Raw genomic sequence first — 23688 nt, 5'->3', positions numbered from 1 at the left:
AAAAAATATATATGAGTATCATATAGTGTCCCAGATCAAATTGAATTATCCCAAATTTTCAAAATAAGAGGACACAATGTGGTAACAGTAATTGTTTAGATGTAATATTACTAATGAAATGAATAATATGTAATGAGAATTAAAGTTACTTCTTTGAGTAACGAGCTCACATGATCCTCTAGCAGCAGGCTCATCCGTCCGTGCGTGAGAATGACGCACAGCGGCGGCGGAGATGAAGCACCGCTGGCTCTGGATGTGACCGACGCGGGCCGTTACAAGCACAACAGCGATAAAACTCGGAGAAATATGTAGTCTGCAGTCTGCTTGTTTAAATTCAAAACAGCTAAAATGAGAGGGAATTTCGTTTGTATCCAGGCGCATAGCGCCGAATCGGATTCTCACTGACGAAGGACACGGCTACGCGTCGTCGTCGGGAACCGGGAGATGGACGAGAGGACTGCGGTAACCGGGGAGGACGGAAGACCGAGCGGGGCAGCAGCCCCCGGCCTCTCTCTGCATCTGGACCTGGGAGACACTGGTTCGTATGCACTTCCTAGTGTACAGTTGGTTTAATTTATTTCCGGTCACCTACAAACTGTAAGATACGGCCACATCATTGTGATAGGTTATCATTTAAATCTAGCTGCCAATGACAGCAGGTGAAGGAAGTTGGGACTCGGTGACCAGTTGGACCACTACATCAGAGGAAGACCTTGAGTCCAAGTAAAGAAGACTGTGATCATAGCCTATTGCATATGGCAGCTATAAATAATATTATCATAAATACACACGTGGCACACACACAGTCTGAAAATGTTGGACTATTTGTATTTTTAAATATAGGCTGCCTTAGCCACCAGGGCAGACAGACTAGCCTACTGAAGCCTGTAGTCAGAGAGAAACCTAAGATGTGAAAATGAATAATGAATAGCTGGATTAAATAACATCAGTGTCAAGATTCGAGTCATTACTGCTCTGTTGTATATGGCCTGTAGTGTCAGTGGCTCACTGCAGGCTGGCACAAATTAAAAGTGCACATTTGGGAGGTCCAGTGCAGATTCCAACTAGAGTCCACCCAAGAAGTGATTTATTGCTCTCTCCCAAAGAAAAGCTGTTGTGGGATATCTGCAGTGTGGCAAACAGTTTCCCCTGATCAGAATTGGATCCATCTGGATGACACAGCATGCAGCTGTGATGGCTGCATCAATTGAACCTGATTTTGTACCCACATCATCATCATCAACAGCAGCTGCCTATGCAAACCCAGTCACACTGGGCTGCCCATTAGCGACTGTAATCAGCTTATCATCACATACTCTATAGTCTGCGCCATTTCCATTTCTCTTTATACATCTTCCTCTTTACCTCCCTCTTCTCAACTAAAGCAGGAAGAGTGCCTTACGTAATCTTCTGTGGCATTATCACATAAACCAGACATGAAGCCCCCTGTGGATGTCAGTATCTCAAAGCACCGTTGTGAATGTCATGGCTACAAGTGCGGATCTACATGTGTGACATGTTTATGATAGGTTATTGATTTTGTTCTGCATGAAATTAAGAGTTACAGTATGAGGTGTGAGGCAGATGTTACCCGCGTCCATGAGTCCTAAACAACAGCATGGACAGCATTTCTCCAGTATACATGTACATATGTGTGTGTGTATGCAGTTACATAGAGTATTTGTGAAGAGATTATCAACTGAGTCCAGAGGCTTATAGTATTGTGTCTGTGTGTGGACAGGGAGAGAAACCTCCAGTGTCAGGGCAGCAGAGGGTCTTCTCTTCTGTTTCGAGTCACATTGATGTCACAGCAACAGGCCGCCATTTTCTCAACTGACAAGGGAGAGATCTAATCCTCTTTACTCTGACACACATACCCCCCGCACGCAAATACACACACATATTCACATACAGGCCTCCAAGCATACTTCCATAGAGAGAGTTATTTCATTACCAGCATGTACATTCCAGTCAAGTATTCAGGAAGTGTACAGTTTAACTTGTTCAAGTGCTACAAGGTGAACACTAAGAACTGAACAATATGCTAATCTCACAATGCGATTCAATACACAATGTAGGGTTCATGATTTGATACAACCATGATATCATGTTATAGAAAAAAAAGTTCATTTACAACGTAAGAGTGTGCAGAATTATTTTTGTTCTGAGAATGTGCACAGTTTAAAATATTGTCATATAGTGCAAATAATTCAATTCTGAGAGAGCTTATAAAGTTATAACTATCTAATTTGTAATTGCTACAGCATAATAAAATGTAGTTAAGATTGTGATTAATTTCTGGCTCGTGATACGTATTGTCTTATTTTTGCATTGCGATGTATAGAATTTCCATCACTAACAAATACAGTCACATATGATGCTCAAAAGAAACAGGCCCAAAGGCTGCAACATATGTACATGCAGTAATCAGAAATGCTCCATTGAGAGTGTCCTGTTGTCTGCGGCTCATTTGCACATTATTGTGGCCTGACCCTAATCCTACAGAGACTGTTTGTTTATGTGGCTGACCCAAGATGCTCCTCCTCATTGTTCTCCCTGACAGGCTTTGATGCAGTGCTAATCTGCAGGTTACAGGTGCTGGCAGGCATTTGTGCCTTGTCACTTCACAAAACATCAGAGAAATCAGCTGAAATGATTAGGGTCTACCTACCTTTGTTTCTCCCTACCTTACATTCCCTATGCATTTGTGCAAATAAATTTATTATTTTGTCTACACATTTACCTTTTACAACATCTTAAGTTTGCTCCATGCACCTAGAGGCTGATGTAGTTATTTGGTGGCACTCTGCAAAGGCAAACACATTGGACCCTCCAAATCCGTGAACACAGACCCTTTTCAATCCATCCTTTCTTTACATTCAACTTGGAGCTCAGCAAATTGTGCATGTAAGAGCTAGTTTTCCAAGGCAATGATAACACTCCGAGGTACAACACTGGTGGTGATTTCTCACATCTGAGAAAATAAAGATACTTGGCATCACTAATCATGTTTCGATGTTGGACATGTTTCTCCTGATCTTCATAAATGTTATTGCTATTTATACTATTTACTTGAGCCTCAGTTGGCATGGCAGCATGTTAACTATAACTGTAGCTGTTTGTGCCAGCAGTGGAGGGAACATTTACATTACTAGAGCTTGATGAGCTTATAGGCAGCGGCAATATTGCCAGTGGCAAACACTACCAGCAGTTGAATAAACAGAGCTTTAATATTCCACTTTTTTTGTTTTTTGTGTGCCTCTTAAGAAGCTCTGATTCATCTTTACCTCTTCCAGCAACAGCCACAGTGGCAAGGAAAATGAGCTTAACCTCAAGTGGCAAGATCACACTAGAAATGGAGTCGTCCGCTATAGCTTGACGGAGTGGGAGTAGGCAGTCATGACTCAAGGTTAAAGGGATTCATCCATTTTGAAAAATTTGATATTATTGTATGTTATTGTTCTTGCTGTGCTTGATACTGGCTGGATGGCCTCAGTGCTAACTATTAGCCTCCTCTTGGCTCTAATGTCCACGCAGCCCCTGCACATGCACCTCCAACAGCACTGAGTCATCACAGTGCAACAAAATTGTTTTGCATTGTCCAACAGACCTTTGGCAATTTTTGTTCATTCAGACAGTAGGAAAGCAGGGAGGGGGGTGGCAGGGTCTCTGGCAGGAGCTTGCTCCCATGTGTTTAGTACTGGACAGCAGGGGCAGACAAGCAGCTCTTCAAACAGCAACCCTAACACATGAACACATGTACACACACACACACACACACACACACACACAGAAACCACCACACAGTTAGGCTCATATTTGGCCCTTGTGCACGAATATAGATATATAGATATAGATATATCTATATATCTGTAGCTACACCACCAACACATTGGATTTGAAATGGAGCTATCAAGATGTGACTGAAGTGCAGACTTTCAGCTTTAATTTAAGGGGTTGAACAAAAATATGACCGTTGAGGACTTACAACCAGTTTTATACATTGTCACCCCATTTTTAGAGGCTCAAGTAAATGGATAAACTGTACATAACATACGCAATTATAATTATAAGTATTATATTCAATATTTCGAGAAAAATCCTTTGCAGTTTATGACTGCATGAAGTCTGGAGCCCATGGACAGCATCACCAAATTCTCAGTTTCCTCCTCTGAGACGCTCTGCCAAGCCTTTACTGCTTTACAAGCAGCAGCTGTCTTCAGCTGCTGCTTGTTTGTGGGTCTTTCGGCCTTCAGTTTGGTCTTCAGCAAGTGCATGCTCAGCTGGGTTGAGGTCTGGGGACTGACTTGGCCATTGAAGAATATTCCACTTCTTTGCTTTCAGTAACCCTTGGGGTGCTTTCACAGTGTGTTTTGGGTCGTTGTCAGTCTGCACTGTGAGGTTGTCCCGTCAGTTTTGCAGCAGTTGGCTGAATCTGAGCAAATAGTACAGCCCTATAAGAATTCATCCTGCGACTTCCATCAGCAGTCACATCATCAGTAAACACAAGTGACCTATTGGCAGCTATACATGTCCCTGCCAGAACACAGCCTGCACCATGCTGGACGGATGATGTGCTCTGCTTCGGGTCATGAGCTATTCCTTTCATTCTGGAACCTTGTTCCAGAATCCCAGAATCAGGAAGGCTTTTTTAGATGTTTTTTTTTTTTACAAAATCTAGTCTGGCCTTGTTCTTGACTGACACCAGTGGTTTGCACCTTGCTGTATACCCTCTGTATTTATTTTCTCACAAACATCTCTGGACTGTAGATTTGGACAATGATACTCCTACCTCCTTGAGAGTGTTTTTGATTTTCCCTAGACGCTGTGAATGGGTTTTTCTTCACCAGGGAAACCATTCTTTGGTCATCCACTTTAGATGTCTTTTGTGGTCTTCCAGGTCTTTTGGTGTTATTGAGCTTACCAATGCATTTTTTTTTTTTCAGATTTGTCTTCTCCTAAAGTTGTTGCTATCTGTCTGATAGATTTTTTTTTTTTCCACCTTTTGAGCCAAATGATGGCCTTCTTCAGCTGCACAGACACCTCTCTGGATTGCATGTTGTGGGTTCTGAAACAGCTACCAAATACAAGTGCAAACACCTGGAATGATCTCCAGACCTTTTATTTTCTTAATTTGGGATGGAAAAACGAGGGAAAAGGCCAGACCTGGCCATGAAACTGCTTTTTAGTCAAGTGTCCAATTACTTTTGAGCTTCTGAAAATGGGGTGACAATTCCTAAAAGGGTTAATGCTGTATTTTTGTTCAACCCCTTAAAACTTAAAGTCTGCACTTCAATCATGTCTTGATTACTCCATTTCAAATCCACTGTGGAGGTAGTGTAGATATATCTATATCTATATCTATAGCTATATCTATATCTATATCTATCTACACACACACACACACACACACACACACACACACACACACACACACACACACACACACACACATATAAGGGTTTTGTGGTATTTATGTATGTACTAGCATGTAGCACATAGTACCATGCCTAATACTGTGAAGTACTACTGTGTTTTGTTGTGCTTCAGAGACAACTGTGTGCTGTACTTGAACATGGCTTAAAATTATGTCCCTACTCTGTCCCTTGTCCTAACCCTCAGATGATCTGGAAACTAACATGACAGGTTACATGACAGGTTTCTCTGTCCTTCACCTTTTACCTTCATTTTCTTTCTCATTGCTCTGTTATACACAAACACAGACAGTCCAGTTTCATCCTTAGCGTCAGTGGGGAAAGACGTTCCCTAATCCTCATTTCTGATTGGCTGCCGATCGTATCCTGAAACATCAGCCAATGACAAGAGAGGAAGAGGATTAGAGAGGAAGTCAATCCAATAGAGTTTCTCCTTCTTAAAACAAATCTGATTGCTCCAGGAACAGAATACACTGACTGCAGCAGTCTGTGATTGTTGATTCTCAGTTTTAAGATTTCCCTGGTGTCTTTGTATTATCTTGTTGAATTTTCAAAATAACTGGTAACCTGCAGACACTGAATTCTTCTGCTGGTGAGTGAAACTCCAAACCCTTTGGTTTGAACTTCATTCATTTTGCATATTGTATTTGTACCTAAATAAAGCTTAAGTAAAGGAATTTTGTTCAGAATGTTAAATAAAGCTCACTGTATGTAATCGCATTGAATGTATTGTAATCATTTTTGAGGGATGAACAAAATGCTCATGATTACATCTTAACTTATGCGTTACGTTTTTGTAACAGTATTTAAGTTGTTTGTTGGCCGCTTCTGTGTTTGTCATGATGCAGGGATTTTTAATTAGAACTGGCACAACAAGGTACCTGTAACACATTTCATTTGTAAATGGGATAAAGTTTATGCCAATAAATCTGGAGGAAAGAAAGAACCCAGCACTTTCAGTGTGAGCTGGGACATCAGTGAGCCCACGGCTGAGGAGAGTGACCTGTTACTCAGGCAGATCTGTTTCTCACTCTGCCCACAAGGGCATCACTTGCAGCAGTTCCCTGCATTATTAAAAGTGGGCATAGACAATCTAAGGAAGTTCTTAATGTATAATTATGCTGTAGCTCTGCTTTAGACAGCATGTGATTTGTTAAATGTAAAAATAAGTTTACCTTTACTGATTTGAAATATGGTTTTGCATTTTTTTTTTTTTGTTGTATGTATGGATGCTAATTTCACTTTTTGAGGGGTTTCATATTTTAGCTTTGTTCACAATTTTTGATTGCCATAATTGCTTTTTTTTTAAGTAGAGATAGTTTTAAATTTGTAACTGGAGAAACATCTTTCTGTATTATTGTAAAAAAAAAAAAAAAAAAAAAAGCTACAAGGGTAATAACCATCAACATTAGTGGGATGTTCCTTTGTTCTGACTCACTTATTGTGTGTCTGACTCATGCTAAAAATGTCCCTGACTAAATCATGAACTGCTAAATCACACTGAATAATGTGCTGTTGTGTTCTCCTCTCAAGCTGTTTGTTTCACCTGTATTGACCCTTCTCTTTCTCACTCTGTCCACAGATCTGGCCAGGAGGGCTCACATAACCGAGGTGAGTGTCTTCACTCGATACAACTCTCTATCTCTTTCTCCATCTCTCCCTCTTTCTCCCTTTCTATCTCTCCTTGTGTCCTCTCTTTGTGAAAAAAAAATATTTGTCATATATCCATGTAAGGGACAACACACTTCCATATATCTCATATTTATTTGTATTTTCCATCTGTGTCTCCCTGTGTCAGATGCCGTCCCCATTCGGAGCAGGCGTGGCCCATGAGAAGAAGATTGGCCACAGGAGAGTGGACGCCTCTGGAGAGACAACATACAAAAAGGTTGGCTTTTTCTTCTTATCTCTCTCTCTCTCTGACTCTTGCTGTTCTCATCCCGCCATCTCCTGTCTTTTCTATTCAATTCCAGTGTGCATCTATATATATGCATCATACAGTTTGCATAATTCCATCAACCATTTCTCACCCACACCTTCTTCTGCTATCCTTTACTCTGCTTGCCCCCCCTGCAGACCACCTCCTCTGCTTTGAAAGGGGCCATCCAGCTGGGCATTGGATACACTGTTGGCAACCTCAGCTCCAAGCCTGAGAGAGATGTGCTGATGCAGGACTTTTATGTGGTCGAAAGCATCTTCTTCCCCAGGTATGTTGTCTGTGTGAGTGCGTGTGTTTTTGCGTATATGTATAGTATGTAGGAACCGAAGCATCTAACATAGGGCTAATTCCAGTCCCCCCCCCTTGGCTCTACCACTCCAACCTACGCCTCTATTTGGCGTAGATATCGACTTTCTTTTGGTGATCAACTGGTATTGGTCATCTATCCCTCGGAACGGACAGGAATGCTGTCCTGTCCTGTTTTGTGCTTAATGCAGTAGTCTAAAAAGTATGGTTGAAAAATACCCAAACAAATAAGATGTCCTGTTTTTCGATAGTTGGGTAAGCTCTCCTCCTCTTTTTTGTTTCATTCTTGCTCCGTGCAGTGAGGGCAGCAACCTGACTCCGGCCCACCACTACCCAGACTTCAGGTTTAAAACCTACGCCCCTGTGGCCTTCCGCTACTTCCGAGAGCTTTTTGGGATCCGACCGGATGACTACCTGGTGAGATGTGCTGTATTTTTATGTGTGTTGCTCTCCTCCGATGATCCACGACTCATTGAGAGTAGCTGGGTGCCTTGTAAAGCGCCATGCAGCTAAAATGTTTGTTTCTACATACAGCACCGGCAAAAAGCTATTTTTTACCGCGTGATAAAATGGGCTGTCTTGTTGCTTGTACAGTTTGCACTCATTTCTAATTGCACTGAACTGCCTCGACACTGTTCAATCCAAAAATATCTAGTGGGCCGAAATATTAATCGCTTTCGTAGAACTAGAAGCCATAATACTCGTGTTGCAGTGTAGGCAGACATTATTGTCCACAGTGATTTAAACAAACAAACAAACAAAAAAATCCTTATTGCCAGTGATGTTATTGTTTTTATCCCATTTTCTTATTCCCATCTCAAGCTGAGAATATTACATTATGTTGCCTCACATTTTATCATTACCCTTTGGACTGTTTGTTTATTTAGCTTGTGTATTTTTTTCACTACTATACTCCTCAAGGGAGTCACTAAACAGAAAATATTGATTCAACAAAAATGATGGTGATGATAACCGCTACAAGAATATTAGTTTACATTTTAGGCTACATTACATGCATATGTATGACCGTATGTACATGTATAAAGCATATCACATTTGCAAACACCTTTTTAATTGAATTACCAACAATTGTATGATAATAATACTGAAGAAAGCATTAAATAGGTCATCCTCATCCTCTTCATTCAGTGGACTGACTACATATATTTCCATTGTGGTTTGGTTATGACAGTAGTTATGACACCAGTTATGTTGCCAAGATACACTGAATCCGGCAAATAATGGGAATTTTTTTGTTTTGTTTCATTCAGCTGTTAACAGTCACTTTGACAGCATAGTAGTATAGCAGACAGGACTGTGTGATGTGATGTGAAAAGGAGTAAGTATGGACTAAATATGGATTTGCACGAAAGGATGAAGTTCCCTCTGACAGCGTTCGACTGATCATCCCATGGATTTATCAAGGAAAACATGATCCCTTCCCACATCCGCTCTCTGCTGCCCTGGGTTTATGCATTAAACGCCCACACACAGATAGACATACAAACACATGCTCTCACACACACACACACACGCACGCTTGCACACACAAGCATCTACACTCTCTTCACATACCCTGAATGTGACGGCGTGTGCGCACTCACACACATACACACGTGTGCTAACACACACACACACACACAGATATGTGTGTGATATACAGTGCACTCAGTCACACGTTTAAGCTCACATTCCACCTGTGCCAGATGGAGATTAGCAAACTAAAGCTTTCTTTTTTAAGCTCCAAGTGATGCCAGCAGACAGTCTCAGTCAGAGGACAGACTGTGTGTGTGTTGTGTGCTCGTGTGTGTGTGTATGTGTGCGTGTGAGTATGTATGTGTGCTGCTGATGAACAATGCCAGGACATGCAGAAATGTAGTCCTTTTTGACTGCCCAAATTTTCTATAAGCGAGGACTTTGAGAACATGTATAGTTCTGGGATTGACTTTTTGTTTCTGTTTCCACTGTGTGAAGAATGAACCATGAAGGTTATGAAGTACAGTCCAAAAAGAAGTTATGCTAATAGCTGAGCCAAGCTCCCAATGAATGTTTTTTTGTCCCCCAGAAAATTGACAAGGGCATGTACGTCTTCATTTGTCCAACTTGCAGTTTCCATTTTTTCGCCTTTTGTTTCTGCAAATTATTGTTTGCAATGGCTGCATTTAATGGCTGTGCTGTGAATAGAAACACTGAACACAATCATGTCAAACTTCTCATTACTAAATGGTAATTTGAAAGAGCTTCTGTGCCAAAAGATAAGACTGTCGCTTCAAGACAGGCATGATAGCCTCATGTTTGTTTGCTTATGTTTGTTTTGCTGCTCTGTGGTTCAAGAAACTTTTTTGCAGTTTTGGGTAGGCTTTTTTGTCTGTATGGTATCAAATGTCAAGTATCCCTGTGTATGAGACACCAGTTTAAATGTTGACATATTTATTCATCTTTGTCTCTGTGTTTAGTATTCGCTATGCAACGAGCCACTGATTGAGTTGTCAAACCCGGGAGCGAGTGGATCCATATTCTACGTCACCCGTGATGATGAGTTTATCATCAAAACTGTCCAGCACAAGGAGGCGGAGTTTCTACAGAAACTACTCCCTGGATACTACATGGTGAGTCAAATCAACCCATCTGTCATCACAATCTTTTCTGTGTATTTTTGGACACTAATTATTGTATTGCATTGTAAATTTGAGAAAGAGGCAGCCTGGTGCGGGTGGCATCCATGGTGTGACATGCATGTGTATTCCTGTGAGTGTGTGAAGAACAGGACAATGGTTGACGCGACTAGTCAGTATCATCCTCTTTATCCTACCCCCTGTTGTTGACCCTGGCCGGCAGTGACGCTAACCAGGTGGCTTTGTGGTAGGCAAAAGGAGAGAGGTTGTACCTGGCCAGGACCCAGGCTTAGCATGTTTTAACAGGTTAAGCACGTCCACGACAGCAACATGCACAGGCAGGCCAAGGCCTCCAGACGGGTCACGCTGTGTGGCAGGTGAGCAGGACTTGTGCCAAGGCACTGAAGCTCTCAGGGAGAAATACTCTAGGACTCACAGTCTTTGTCAAGACACTGCATGTCCTTGGTTTTGGTCATAGTGTGCGCTGAGAAGCAAACAAACATGGCAGCATTCGTAAAAAGTTTTGATGCTACTGACAGCAAGCTAAATTTGGCAGTTTTCTTCTGTTCTCGATAAATGTTACAGCATCTGCAGATTAAGAGACAAACTATCAGTCAGTCTAAAAGTTGCTGTTGTTGCAGAGATGCCTGATGATGCAATACGTTAACCTATTATGACTGGTTAAATGGTGACTAATGGTCTTGGCCCCCTAGGTGGAATAAGCGCTGACTTTGGCAAATCATCTCAGACAGAGACATGGCCGGGCTCCATTGAATTACAGCATAATTCTTGGGGTCTGGAATCCAGGCTAGCATATCCTATTACCGAAGAATTAACCGTGCTTTTTCCATGCTCACCTCACCCACTCATCCCTCTCCCTTACATCTTCCTCTGCCCAGAACTTGAACCAGAATCCCCGGACTTTGCTGCCCAAGTTCTTTGGTCTGTACTGTGTCCAGAGCGGAGGCAAGAACATCCGAATCGTCGTGATGAACAATGTTTTACCGCGTGTTGTGTGCATGCACCTCAAGTTCGACCTCAAGGGCTCTACGTACAAGAGGCGAGCATCCAAGAAGGAGCGGGAGAAGTCCAAACCCACCTTTAAAGACCTGGACTTCCTGAGTGACGTTCCTGATGGTCTCACGCTGGACCAAGACACATACAGTGCCCTGGTCAAAACCCTGCAGAGAGACTGTTTGGTGAGAGAGAGAAGGGGGCAGGGAAAGAGGAATGGGGCGGGCCAGACAAGGGAAATAATAAAATTTTGAATCACAGTTCATTTTTTCTTTAATAAACACCTGTTAGTTGTGTGCTAAAGTTTCTGTATTTTTATATTCTGTATTGAATATTCCTGACCGAAAAATAAGTTACACTCCTAAAAATTATGTGATTTTCAGCTTAAAACACCCTGTCTGTGTTGTGTACCAGGTTCTGGAGAGTTTTAAGATCATGGACTACAGTTTGTTGCTTGGGGTCCACAACCAGACCCAGGCAGAGAGAGAGCAGCAGTCCCAGGGCTCACCTGCAGGTGGCGACGAAAAGAGGCCTGCAGCCCAGAGAGCCTTGTACTCCACTGCCATGGAGTCTATACAGGGCGGTTCTACTTGCAGGGACACACTGGACCATGACGATACGTAAGTCATACATGCTGCACAGAGACTCAGACACATGCTTTCACAACAACATGTGCAGCATTTCCAAATGTGTGCTTCACAGATCATTAAATTGTATTTACACATAAGGCTAACCTTCTTTCTCCGTCTCCAGGATGGGAGGTATTCCAGCCACAGGTGGTAAAGGAGAGCGCCTCTTGCTGTTCATTGGAATCATTGACATCCTGCAGTCCTACAGGTAGACATGGACGATGGCTGTGGTTATACTTGTCATTTAATTGTGACTTTAATCATCTGATCACATCGGGAAGCACTAATTTAAAGGCCCGGATGTGCAGAGCGCTGTCTCTCATTTATATCAGCGCTTCAAAACCAGACTGTCTTATAACTGGAATTCTACATAGGCCTAATCTTTAACCAGCTGTCGTCTATACAAGCAATAGATTTGCCACATAAAAAAAGAGCAGTGGCATGGCGTGACTTTTCCACCAGGTGGGGCTACAGCCCAGGTAGCTCTTTGTGTTTCGGTCACATGCGTGCACTGTAAAACATAGCCGAGAGCCAGCTACAGGTAGCTGGCAAGGCTAGCGGTTTTTAAAACTTAAAAAAAGTATTGTTTGGTGGTGACTTAGCAGCGGCTTTCACTTTACAACAAAACCCCAGCACCACAACTTTGACCAGGGTCTCTAGTTATTCATCAACACCTAAAACAGTTAATACAAGAAAATAACAGAGAATTCACTGGTATAATCGTATTTTCTGTAATTTCTTCAGTTAACACTTAGAAAACATTTATGCATTAAATACACTCAAAGGATGTGAAAAAAAAACTTATATCTCCTCAATACACAAGAGGTACAATAGTTAAGTAAAGCTCAGTGTCCAGTTGATGTTAAGAGTAGAATATATACTGTTTTTTAAATTATTTTTGTAGATATGTTTTGTATTACTTCTATTATGAAGCCTGCAAGACAGTTTGCATCATTGTTCTCTACTGCACTTCTATATAGTATATTGTTGTTTTTTATGTTTCATCTACCATTTTACAGTAGAGTACTGATCATGTCATTCTATTGTCCTATGACAAAACTGCCTTTGTCTTTTCTCTTGTGGGTTACTTGCTCCCATGCACTTTCAATGGTCTCTCTCTCTGTCTTTCTCAATGGGATGAGAGTGTGTGTAAACTATTTCAGATACTTCCCCCTTCATCATTCACTGTATTGGTTTACCACATGATATAGAGTTCAGTACTGAGCAATAAACATTCAACCCTATCCAAATTACATGCAAATGTGAAGACAGCTCGATGGCGGCTGTGGCTGACTGTTAGGGACCAGTCAATTTCTTTTGAAATTACTTATTTATTTATTTATTTATTTGGGGGCGCGCTTTTCAGCGCTGTCAGCAAATTCATGCTGTCATAAACATTTCAGAAACTATTCATTGAATATGAAAAAGGCGCAGCTGTGCCATGGATCACTCACTGAGATTTTGAATTACAGCTCGGTTTGTCTTGTTGGTCCAACTAAATCTTGATGGTGCCGACAAGAAATCCTCTGGCAAAAAGTATCTCCCACATGCCCGCATGTCTCCACTTCACAGTACTGTCAGTGGTGCTGAGGCATGCGGGTAATTAATTGTGTCTTGTGTGGCTGCACACAGCCTCTTGTAGTGTACCGTCAGCCTGTGGAAAGTGATCATCCTTCCATCCCATCTTTGTCCATAAACAGAAGATATTCATTTGATGCTTGTCTGGCCTCTCCTCACAATATACTGCCTGGTTAGTAATAAAAGGGAATTTAAAGTAGATTGCTGGTTGGTAATTTTCTCACTGATTCAGGATTTCTACAACAGCATCACCCAGAGGTTCTTATCATCCCACGCAGCAGCCTTCATTTCTCTGGGCTGAGTTTCTATTGGTGGCTGATATTATTTTAGATGATGTGCAGTTTTCATCATGATTGCAAATATCCCAAAATGTTTGTTTAATACCTAATGTATTTAATGCACTATATAGATTTTTTTCAAAGTGTTAGATGGAAAACATTGTACATCAGCAAGGATGATACATGTCTGTTAGAATGCAGCATGGGTAATAATGGGAGAACCAGTTGCAGTGAAATGGTTGCATTGCTTGTACGTGCCATTTTGATTTAAGAGGTGAAGAGAGAGAGAGAGAGAGAGAGAGAGAGAGAGAGAGAATGGGAAAAAGTTTTAAAGAAAAGCAGCCACTGGAGACCATTCTCAAGGACAGGCTGACTTACTTCTAAGTGAGAGGCCTATCATGAAATCCAATCTTTCAAACCAGATCTCCCCCAGATCTCAGATAATGTCAAAATGACAGGTGAAACCATAACCACTGATGTAGCTGTGTCTTGCCACCTAATAATGAGTTCTTAAGTGGGTTGAATTATGTAATTTAATTTCCTTGTCTGACAGGATGATTAAGAAACTGGAGCACTCGTGGAAATCCCTAATCCATGACGGGGTGAGAAGCTTTCCGATTTCCTGCCTTAACCCAGCCACTCCCATAATCTAGTTTCTTGTGTGCATGTAAATGTAAAAGTCTGTGTTCAAGCAAGCCAAACCTAGTTAAGTAAAATGATAATGAGCTGGGATGTTTCATAGGGGTTTGGTAGTGCGTCTACCTAGTTGCAGATGCTGTTTTGGCAGTTTTAACGCTGTGAAAAGCAATGATTTCAGTCAGCATGTTATAAATGTTGCTTGTGCTCAGTCCCGTGAAAAGGCCTCTGCTACTCCTACTCCTTTGTGCTGCTCTGCTTACGGTTGAATAATTCAGCGTGCACGCATCACTGAGTCATGTTTTCTGTCTCTTTCTATCTTGCCTGCTTTCTCGCTCACACATGGTTTCTTTTTTTCCCTTTTCTCTCTTTGTTTTTGTTTTTTTTTTTCTCTCTGTTCTCTCTGTCTCCGCCTCTGCCATCCACAGGACACTGTGTCAGTTCACAGACCTGGTTTCTACGCTGAAAGATTCTACAAATTCTGCAGCACCACTGTCTTCCGGAAGAGCTGCTGTGGGTCCACACATGAGCATTGGTCATAAACTATCCACATAGTGATAGCAATGTTTACACAGGAGTGTTTTGGTTTTCCTTTGCATTAATTAACCTGACATCTTATGTTTTTGTTGGACTGAGAGTAAACTGCCTTCTCCTCTCACAGCGCTGCGGTCGTCTCCATCCAAGAAGGGACGAGGGGCTCGTTCGTTGGCCGGGCAGCGTCCCTCACTGAGTGATGAGAAACAGGAAAACCTGGACAACTTGGAGAACTTACGAGGAGCCCGCAGCTTCCCCATGCTGGAGGATGATGGTAGGGCTTCTTGTCAAACTCCAGCCCCACATACTATTCTGTCAAGAGATGACATGAGGTGATATAACCAGAGGAAAAAATGCCCACAGGGATCATCAAGGGTTCACCTGTTTCACTGAAAAGAAAGGAAAAACCTGCACTTGTTTATTCAAACAGCAGGCAGCATGTCATACGGACGTTTTCATCACCAGCCGTGATGAAAGCAGTTAGCCTTGATCACCACTGATGAAGGCTGTTGCCGAAATGGCCATATGACAATGGCTGCTGCTTGAATAAACAATCTGAGCCTCAAGAATTAATTACTGAGTGCGGTTTCTTCCTTGTTGTTTTTTTTTTTTTCTTTTTTTTTTTTTTGAGTCTTTCTGAACCTGGCATCCTGCTGGGTTCAAATATTTAGAGCTGAGCATGGCATTTTCGCTTTCTCTGAAATGAAATGAACCTTTAATGATCCCTGTAGGGAAAATGTGTTGTTGCAGCAGGATAATGAAAGTAAGAAACTCAAATTAGGACTAGATATAGATAGATTCGGCAGAAAAGCAGAGTGCAAGGTCTTCACAGAAACACAACAAATAAAGGCAAATAGGACGCGCAGCATCTTCATCTTGTTACAGCACCAAGAAGTTTACAGATAACATCATGAGGTCATTTGCTCGCTATATAGTTTAGTTCAATGGCATTTGTGCATGGTGTGCAGAACAAATGGGAGAGACATACAAACAGAATGTAACCATAAGGACCTTGAATGGTCCAAATATGCACCAAATGCACAATATTTCACAGCATATGTGCAGAATATACAGAAATGTGCATACAGGTGTACTTAGTCCAGCTGAGCATAGACGCAGGGCACTTCTCAGTACAGTGCAGCATTCTCCTGGTTCAGCAACCTCCTTGTTGGCTGAAGCTGCTGTTGTAGCAGACAGCATCGTACATCCAGATGGCAGTCAGCATGAATGAATAGTGATTCTGGTAAAATGCAATGGGATTGTGCTGTTTATTGTCTTCTTATTTCCTCATCTCTTTATATTTTAGACAGTCTGACTCTGAATGTATCTTTTGTTTTATCATGCCATTCAGGGAGAGAGCCGCCCTGCACTCCTCCTTCCTTTGAGGATGCCACGACAGCATCCATCGCTACCACCCTCTCCTCCAACAACTCCTTACCCACCACCCCCTTTGATACACCAGAGCACCCACGCTACAGGAGACAAATGCACTCTCCAAATGTGGCCAGGTCAGCATCATCATGTGAATATACCTGGACGTATCCTATATACCAACACAATAAACTGTAAAGCCAGGCTTGCATTCACTCATTAAACAATAGCCGTTTTTCCACTGTTGTACCCCTGTGAGCCGCGGCTATCTTGGAGCCAGTCAGTGGTAATGGCCCTCGGCGTCAAGCCACAAAATCAAAAAACATTTTCCATTTTCCGCAGTCTCGTCCCATCCATACATACGAATGGAAGCGAGTGGTCAAAGTCACCCGGCACCAACTAACTACTGCAGTACTACATGCCATGAGATTATTTTTTCCCTTTTGATGCCACTTTGTGTGTTGTGTGCTTTAACTGCCTTGTACTGAGACGTCAGTTTTTTCCTTTTTTTTTCACGGACCTGTCCCATTGTGTGCTGGATCCCCACTGCTGCCAGCTCTCTCACTATATATGGCACTATTTTTGGGTATTTCCAGGACCTGGCCAATATTTATAAGTAGGTGCGAAGCCTGAAAGTGTGTGGATTCTTTGTGGCACACTTGGCAAAAGGAAGATGTTTTTGCTTGCAGCAGCAGTTGCGGTGATAGTCCTGGGCTTACTGTAAGAACTTACTACAGGAGGCTTCCCAGTTTTTCATTCCAATAAAGAAATCTTCATGCTCACCCTGCAATTTAATGAAAGAACATTTGTTCACGATTCCGTGTGTACAACAATTTTAGCCGGCTGGTAGAAAGAAATACCAACAGATGGCAAGTCTTTATTGGTGTTTATGAACCACAAATTCTAAATACATTTCTTAATAAATATGTGAATTAAAGGTCCAATTAGTCATTCCAACATTAAAACAACTGAGCTGGCCAGAATCATAAATAATGCATTGATAAATAAGGATAGATAACCAAATAACTCTTGCTAATTCATACACTGCATTTTGGCCAATAATAGAGGCTAGAATAACCTATTATAACTTTTAATTACATAGGAACGTCTTCTTGCCTGTCATCTTAATTGCCACTCCTTCCTTTCGGCATACAGACTGCTGATGAATTATCGGATACACTCAGCCCTAATACCACTCAGAGGCAGTATTAGGGTAAGGGTTCATTAAGTGTGGATTAAGTGCACCTGCGTTTGGATATTTTTAGACATGGGACGATCTTCCACACTTGCCCGTCGGCATTGAAAGTGCCCTGCAAGGAAGCAAGTGTGGGTGCTAGGACACATTTGTTCGCTGCCTCCCACGTTCTTTCCTTTCTTACCGATGTCACATCCTGTGTCATCCCATGTGCTTCCAGGTCACAGCAGGAGGCGTTTGGAGTGCATGGAGAAAAGCAGGAGACCATCACAGTAGAGGTGGAGCTCAGGTAAACACACACACACACACACACACACACATGCACATATAGTACCACACTAGGGCACAACAATGTCCATAGTTGTCTGTGTGACAGTATTTTAACAGTGTATTTTGTCTTGCTTTTTACAGTAGAGTCCCAAAGACCACAGAGCTCACACAAATGACAGAAGTGACCTCATCCTCCCCTTTCTCTTCTGGCCATCAGTCCTCCCTCACTGCTGCCTCACCTGGCCACTCATCCTCCACTCTTCCTCCATCTGCTCATTCCCTAACTCCTCCCTCAGCCTCTCAGTCCTGCACTCTTCCTGCTCCAATCCCTCGTTCAGCCCCACAGTCCTCTGCTGCTCATTCCTCGATAACTCCTTCAGCTCTGCAAACCTCCACTCTGCCTCCTGCTTCAGCGTTTACCCCCATTCACCCTTCGCCCCCTCACTCCTCCACCCTCAGTTCATCTCACTTTCCCACCACCCCTCCATCCTCCCTTCCCCCGAGCCCCCAGGTGCCCCGGCAAACCCCAAATATGTCGTCCAATCAGCTGTCAATGTCGAGCAGCCACAACTCGTTGGATGGAGAGGTGCAGGTTTCCGACATCTACTTTGTAAGTGTTCCCCACTGTTTGTCAGATTTATTAAGGATTGTGAAAGTGAGATAATAGGCCTGTCTTACATAACTGAACATAGGTTTCTTGTGCCTGCTTAATTAAAACTAAATTCACCTCAGACTGGGGATACACTAGAAGATTTTCAGGAACAGTTCACCCAAAATGCAAAGAAGATAATTTCCCATTTAGCCCCACTGCAATTTATCCATTCAAATAGTTTGGTCAGGTTTCCTGTCTGTGGCGATCTTCCCTGTCTCCCTCCCCATCCAGCCCCATTGTACTCCAGTACAATGGGGCTGGATGGGTATTATTCTTTGGTGCTCATATAGTGACCCTGCAGTATATGCAAAGAGAAAGAGAGACAGAGCAACAGTGGTTGAACAAGCTAGACTCAATGAAGAGAGGGAGCGAAAGTAGCAAAAATAAATGTTTTAAAGGTTTTGAATCATTGTGACCACGAGAGGTTTTTCATCATACAGTTATAACTGCACAAAAAATTTAGGGTGCTAGGCTCAGTACTATGTGAGATTAGCTGCTGATAGACACACACACACAGACACACAGGACCAAACACATGATATCCCCCAGGCGGCTGCCTGGCAAAGATAACAATGCATCTAATAATACCAAAGCATCCAAGAATAATAATAGCAGTGTACCTGCTGACTCCTGTTACATCAGTGACTTCAGGGACTCTAATCTCCTAGGACTCATTGTCCCAGTACCCACATATTAATATACACACTAGTGCAGTGTGCATAAATGCACCCCAGAATGAAAGTAAAAAACACAAAAACGGAAATTTGGGTATATCAGTCCTTGATTGGGAGAGACACTTTTCATGGACTACCAGAGGCAGCTAGGCTTTGTCAGCAAAGGCTAATGTTAGCTAGGCTAGAAACCTACAGTCACCACATAACTATGCCTGCATCATTAAGATTCCTATATGTTTTTCATATAACATTCAAATGCCACCTCAGTGTAAACTGGGCTTTAACTGGCGCTTTGATGCTCTCTACTCTTGGAATCTGTGATCCATAGACACTTCTGGACCCATAAACATGATTGCTTAAAACTGAATTTGTAAATTTATCATACAACATGATAATCTGTGCAGACCATTGGTCTTGGCCATTCGTCTGATCAGGATTACCCCTCCCAATATTGATTGATGATCAACTGTGGTGTTAACAGGCCTAATAATCCTCTAGTGTGCCCCCTCACACTGATGAGCAAATGAAAGATGATAATATCCATCTTAAAAATCAATCATCATGATTGTTAGCTGGTTAAACTAGGGATCTATTATGTGACAGGCATTTGCATTTAAATATTAATTTTATAATTGGGTCATTACAGTGCAGGCATCATTTGGCATTGTTGTTTTCAATATTGATCCTCTTTCAGAGAGTAAAGATGCTTTTCCTCTCTTTGTTTTTGTTGGATTCACTGGGTTTCCTCCAGTGGCCCAGTCAGGACAGCGTGGTAGAGTTATGAGGGTGAGGGGGGCGGCTGTGTGTTTGAGTGTGCATGTAATATGGGGTGCTTTACTGATCAGAACAATTTTTTGTTTTGTTTTTTGTGTTTTGTTTTGTTTTTTTTTTATACCTCTGGAGCACGAGGCTATAACAAGTCATAGTTCATGCTTTTGAATGTATGAGCAAGACCTTGGAGTTTTCAGTCCTGCACAGCATGATGTGTGCACACGGGGTGTTTATATCTGTGCATCTGCATTCATGCTCACTCTCATTATCATTCACAATTCCCATCTGTCCAAAATTCACATCTGAATCATTTTGTGTGCATCTTTTTATGTTTTACATAATGTTATTCATTCTCCATTTCCATCTTTCCTTGTTTTCTCTCCCCCTCATTATGCCCCTTCTATCATCTTATCCCTTTGCCTCATTCTTTGTCCTTCATTCCTTTCATTCCCTTGATTCTCCCAATGCCTTCCCCTGTGTACGCATTACATGCATATGTGTGTGCATCTGTGTGTTTCTGTGTGTGTGTGTGTGTCCATTCATCAGTATGCAGATGGCAGATACTGGGTGTATTCTCCAGTTCTTGGCCGCCGTAAGCTAAACTCTAGCTCAAGTTACAATGTAAGTCACCACCAAGATAGTTAGACTCATGTGTCATGTTAGGAGATGTTCATTTCCATTTACCACTGCACCCCTCGTACCTGTTACATTTTGGGATTGTCACAAGCACAGCACTTATGGACCTTCAAAAGTCATGTCTACTTTAGAATAAAAACCCCATGCTTTATATAGTATGACTGAATGTTCATGTCTGTAATTTCAAGTTTAAATGTTAACTTCTGAAGGGCCATTAGTAAGTGGAGCATGCAGCTATCTATAATAAGCTACCAGTAATCAAAAAAGGGAAGCTGTTTGAGCCTCTTGGAGCTGCTCTTATCAGGAGTAGGCTGTACCTTGCAATGGCTTTGTGCTTCTAGTGATGAGTTTCCTGTAGCTTGTGGCCTGTAGCACTCAGGTATAATTAGTTCTGAGAGCTGACGAGCTGATTAGTGTTGTCACGGCTTGGCTGGAATGAAGTCTCTCTGAGTGACATTGACAACCCCTTGTTTATTAAAGCTGCACCAAGCAAAACTATATGTAAAGTGACACTAGTTTTATCTGCCCGCATCACAGCGGGGCTACAGTAGAGGAGAGCATCGACCCGGTGGAATCGAGCATTGAGTGAGCGCTCCGTCCAGAAAAAGCTAGATCTTTTGTCTCACTTGTCCTTTCGGTACAAGGTGATCACAGCCGGACGGGGTTGCTAAAAATGAGCACAGTGCCTGCAGTTACCTGATGTCACGTATTATGATTTTGGGCGCTGAAGTTCGGATTTCAGTGATCACAGCCGGTGTGCAATATTGCTTAGTGCAGCTTTATTTGGTCCAGTCTTTGGGGAATGTCTTTATCATGTGTCTTCTCTGTCCTCATCACCTCTTTTTTGTCCTCTCCTCTCCTCTCCTCTCCTCTCCTCCCCTCACTGTGTTTGGTAACAGCAGGCTCAGGAGGATCGGAGCTGGGTGTACTCTCCTCTACACTGCGGCTCAGAGTCCAGAAGGGGCTCAGATGGGGAGAGTGAGACAGTAAGTGTACACTTTATCCATGCTCCATCTAACTGCTGCACCCATGTCAGATAATCACAGTAGAGAGACAAGTGGATACTTGCACTTTCCCTTATCTGTTTACATTTCTTTGACCCTCCATTTCTCTCTGAACTCCAGCAGTAATTTGCTGGAACGTCTGTCTGTGGAAACGGAAGTGATGGGGGAGCCAGAAGCTAATTCTACCCAGATAAGCTATGAAGTATCCTAAAGCCACCAGGACACAAAGTTTTGGTGATGCTGGTTGCCCAGGCTAGCATGTGGAGGCATGTGGAGGCTTGCTTCACCAACTGTGACAGACTTATACAAACATACATGCAGGAACAAGCATAATAAACATAAAACACACACATGCACACACACACACACACACACACACAGACAAATGTGTTATCTGAATAGTATGCAAAAAAAAAAAAAAAAAAAAAAAAAAAAATTCAGCACCAATTCCTGGAATATCTGACTGCAGTCAAGCAGAGAAAGAGACTAAAATCATTTGTTGCAATCAGCTGTGGTACAAGGAGTGGCACTGTGGCTGGTTTTGTTGTGCTGTCGAACGTGCACGTCCGTGTTGGTATCTCAAAGCCGTGAGTCATATTCTGAATATCAGCGTTCTTTTCTTGTTTCTCGGTGAACAAGTTTTGGTATTTCAGAAAAAAATAACAACAACAACATGCTGTTGTCACGTCAGGTGTTATTGTCAAGTCAGTCGTGCTGATGGTGTTGAGGTCTCTCGTGTTTAACTGTACCAGCTCTGGCTATGCAAAATGGATGAACGTGTTAACCTGATTCTCCTCTTTGACTCAACTACTTCAGTATTGATTCTTGCATTTATTTTTATTAACTTTCTAAAAGGGGGGTCAGCGCATGTCTTTTCACAAAGTGTAAAGTGTACATAATCTTATTTTTAGCACTTTAACTATGTACATCCAGCTGAGGTCTTTTGAAACTGTACATGTTTTGTTATCTTTTATCTTGCTTTGATCCATGGTTTGAAGTTTTACTGTGTTGCGGTCAATTAATGTGTTTTTGTGTGTTATGTATGCACAGTAAATGTACGCACAGTAATCAATCAGTGATCTTTTTTTTTTTTTTTTTTTTTTTTTTTTGCAGTAGTGTCTGGTGGTCTACTCGAGAAACTTGTGAATTGATGTGTTCATAATGCCTTACTGACAAACTCATATCCTAAATTGTTGATTCACATGGAATCAAGTAAAAAATCAATAATAATTTAAAACAATATATATATATACTTTTTTGTTTATATGCAAATATTTTATGAGTACATACCAAATCTTGAATCAGAGTTAAAACAATATAGGAGCCATGCAATTACACCTTTTCAGGATTTAGGAGGAACGCAGAGACAGGAGAACAGAAATCTAATTATCTTTTGTAAATTGTAGATAAAGTCTGTATGTTTGTGTGTGCGTATACACACACAGCATGTAAGTCTGTATGTGTCTGTATGTCTCTGTGTGCATGTGAGAGTTTGCATGTAAATGAATGTGTGGTTGAGAGACATATAAATGTTACAGATAATGTTTCTTTGTCCTGCCTATCTGTCAAAAGTGTAAATTCCATATGTTGTTATTGGCCATGAAATTCTGCTACCAGCTATAAGCATGTTGGCTGTGTAAGGAATATCCACATCCCCAGTGTCGTAACCGGCAATCATACATAAGGAAACTAATCTAAATGAAATAATTACAGTTTTCTGTACAGAAAGTCAGACAATAAATCTACTGCTGCCACGTACAGTCCTGCTATAACCACACCTTCCTTCTGGGGAAAGTGGGAATACTTGATGCAACAAGAAATACCATATTTAGACTTCCTGTCTTTGCACTGCTGTCACATATTACTGTAATATTTGTCAGTCTGCTGAAGTCAATACTGTATGTCTGATTGTAGGCTGCAATGTTTATAGCTCATCACTGTGTAAAAGAAAATAAAGATTATGTTCTGTAAAAAAATGGGATTTTTGTGGATTTACTTAAGTATTTTTCAGAAAAGCTGCAGCCCAATTTCACACACCAGCAGCTACGCATGAGATGAGACGTCTCCCCTGACTCACGCAGTTGAATCATAAACTTGTATTTGCATAATTAGTCCACTAGATGGCAACAGAATATGTGAGAAAAACAGATT

The 23688-nt window shown here is 41.8% G+C and overlaps 1 protein-coding gene across 6 annotated transcripts; it reads left to right on the top strand.

The window, feature by feature from the left end:
* The first annotated feature begins 182 nt into the window (after positions 1 to 182).
* On the top strand, positions 183 to 22637 carry LOC115375066 (phosphatidylinositol 4-phosphate 5-kinase type-1 gamma-like). Of its 6 annotated transcripts, none has more exons than XM_030074343.1 (18): positions 184 to 538; positions 7018 to 7046; positions 7234 to 7323; positions 7512 to 7642; positions 7980 to 8097; positions 10137 to 10289; positions 11195 to 11494; positions 11724 to 11929; positions 12063 to 12146; positions 14348 to 14396; positions 14859 to 14943; positions 15092 to 15238; positions 16316 to 16472; positions 17751 to 17819; positions 17942 to 18410; positions 20444 to 20518; positions 21433 to 21519; positions 21661 to 22637. In XM_030074343.1, the coding sequence occupies exons 1-18, from the start codon at positions 445 to 447 to the stop codon at positions 21661 to 21663; spliced, it is 2346 nt and encodes a 781-aa protein (XP_029930203.1). In that variant the 5' UTR covers positions 184 to 444; the 3' UTR covers positions 21664 to 22637. The 6 variants fall into 6 exon arrangements, with proteins under 6 accessions (XP_029930206.1, XP_029930203.1, XP_029930205.1 ...); XM_030074341.1 differs by having other exon boundaries at positions 186 to 538; positions 21658 to 22637; XM_030074344.1 differs by having other exon boundaries at positions 187 to 538; positions 21436 to 21519.
* The last annotated feature ends 1051 nt before the right edge of the window (positions 22638 to 23688 follow it).

The sequence above is a fragment of the Myripristis murdjan genome, chromosome 17, assembly GCF_902150065.1.
Source record: "Myripristis murdjan chromosome 17, fMyrMur1.1, whole genome shotgun sequence".
NCBI lineage: Eukaryota > Metazoa > Chordata > Actinopteri > Holocentriformes > Holocentridae > Myripristis > Myripristis murdjan.
The sequence above is the reverse complement of the archived record's forward strand: the minus strand, read 5'-3'. Positions and strand labels throughout refer to the sequence as shown.

Bases quoted from the DNA above. Each gene is read 5' to 3' on its own strand.
- LOC115375066 (XM_030074341.1), top strand. From the start codon at position 445: ATGGACGAGAGGACTGCGGTAACCGGGGAGGACGGAAGACCGAGCGGG. The intron at 17,820-17,941 runs GTAAACACACAC...TGCTTTTTACAG, and splicing joins ACAGTAGAGGTGGAGCTCAG to TAGAGTCCCAAAGACCACAG. The intron at 20,519-21,432 runs GTAAGTCACCAC...GTTTGGTAACAG, and splicing joins ACTCTAGCTCAAGTTACAAT to CAGGCTCAGGAGGATCGGAG.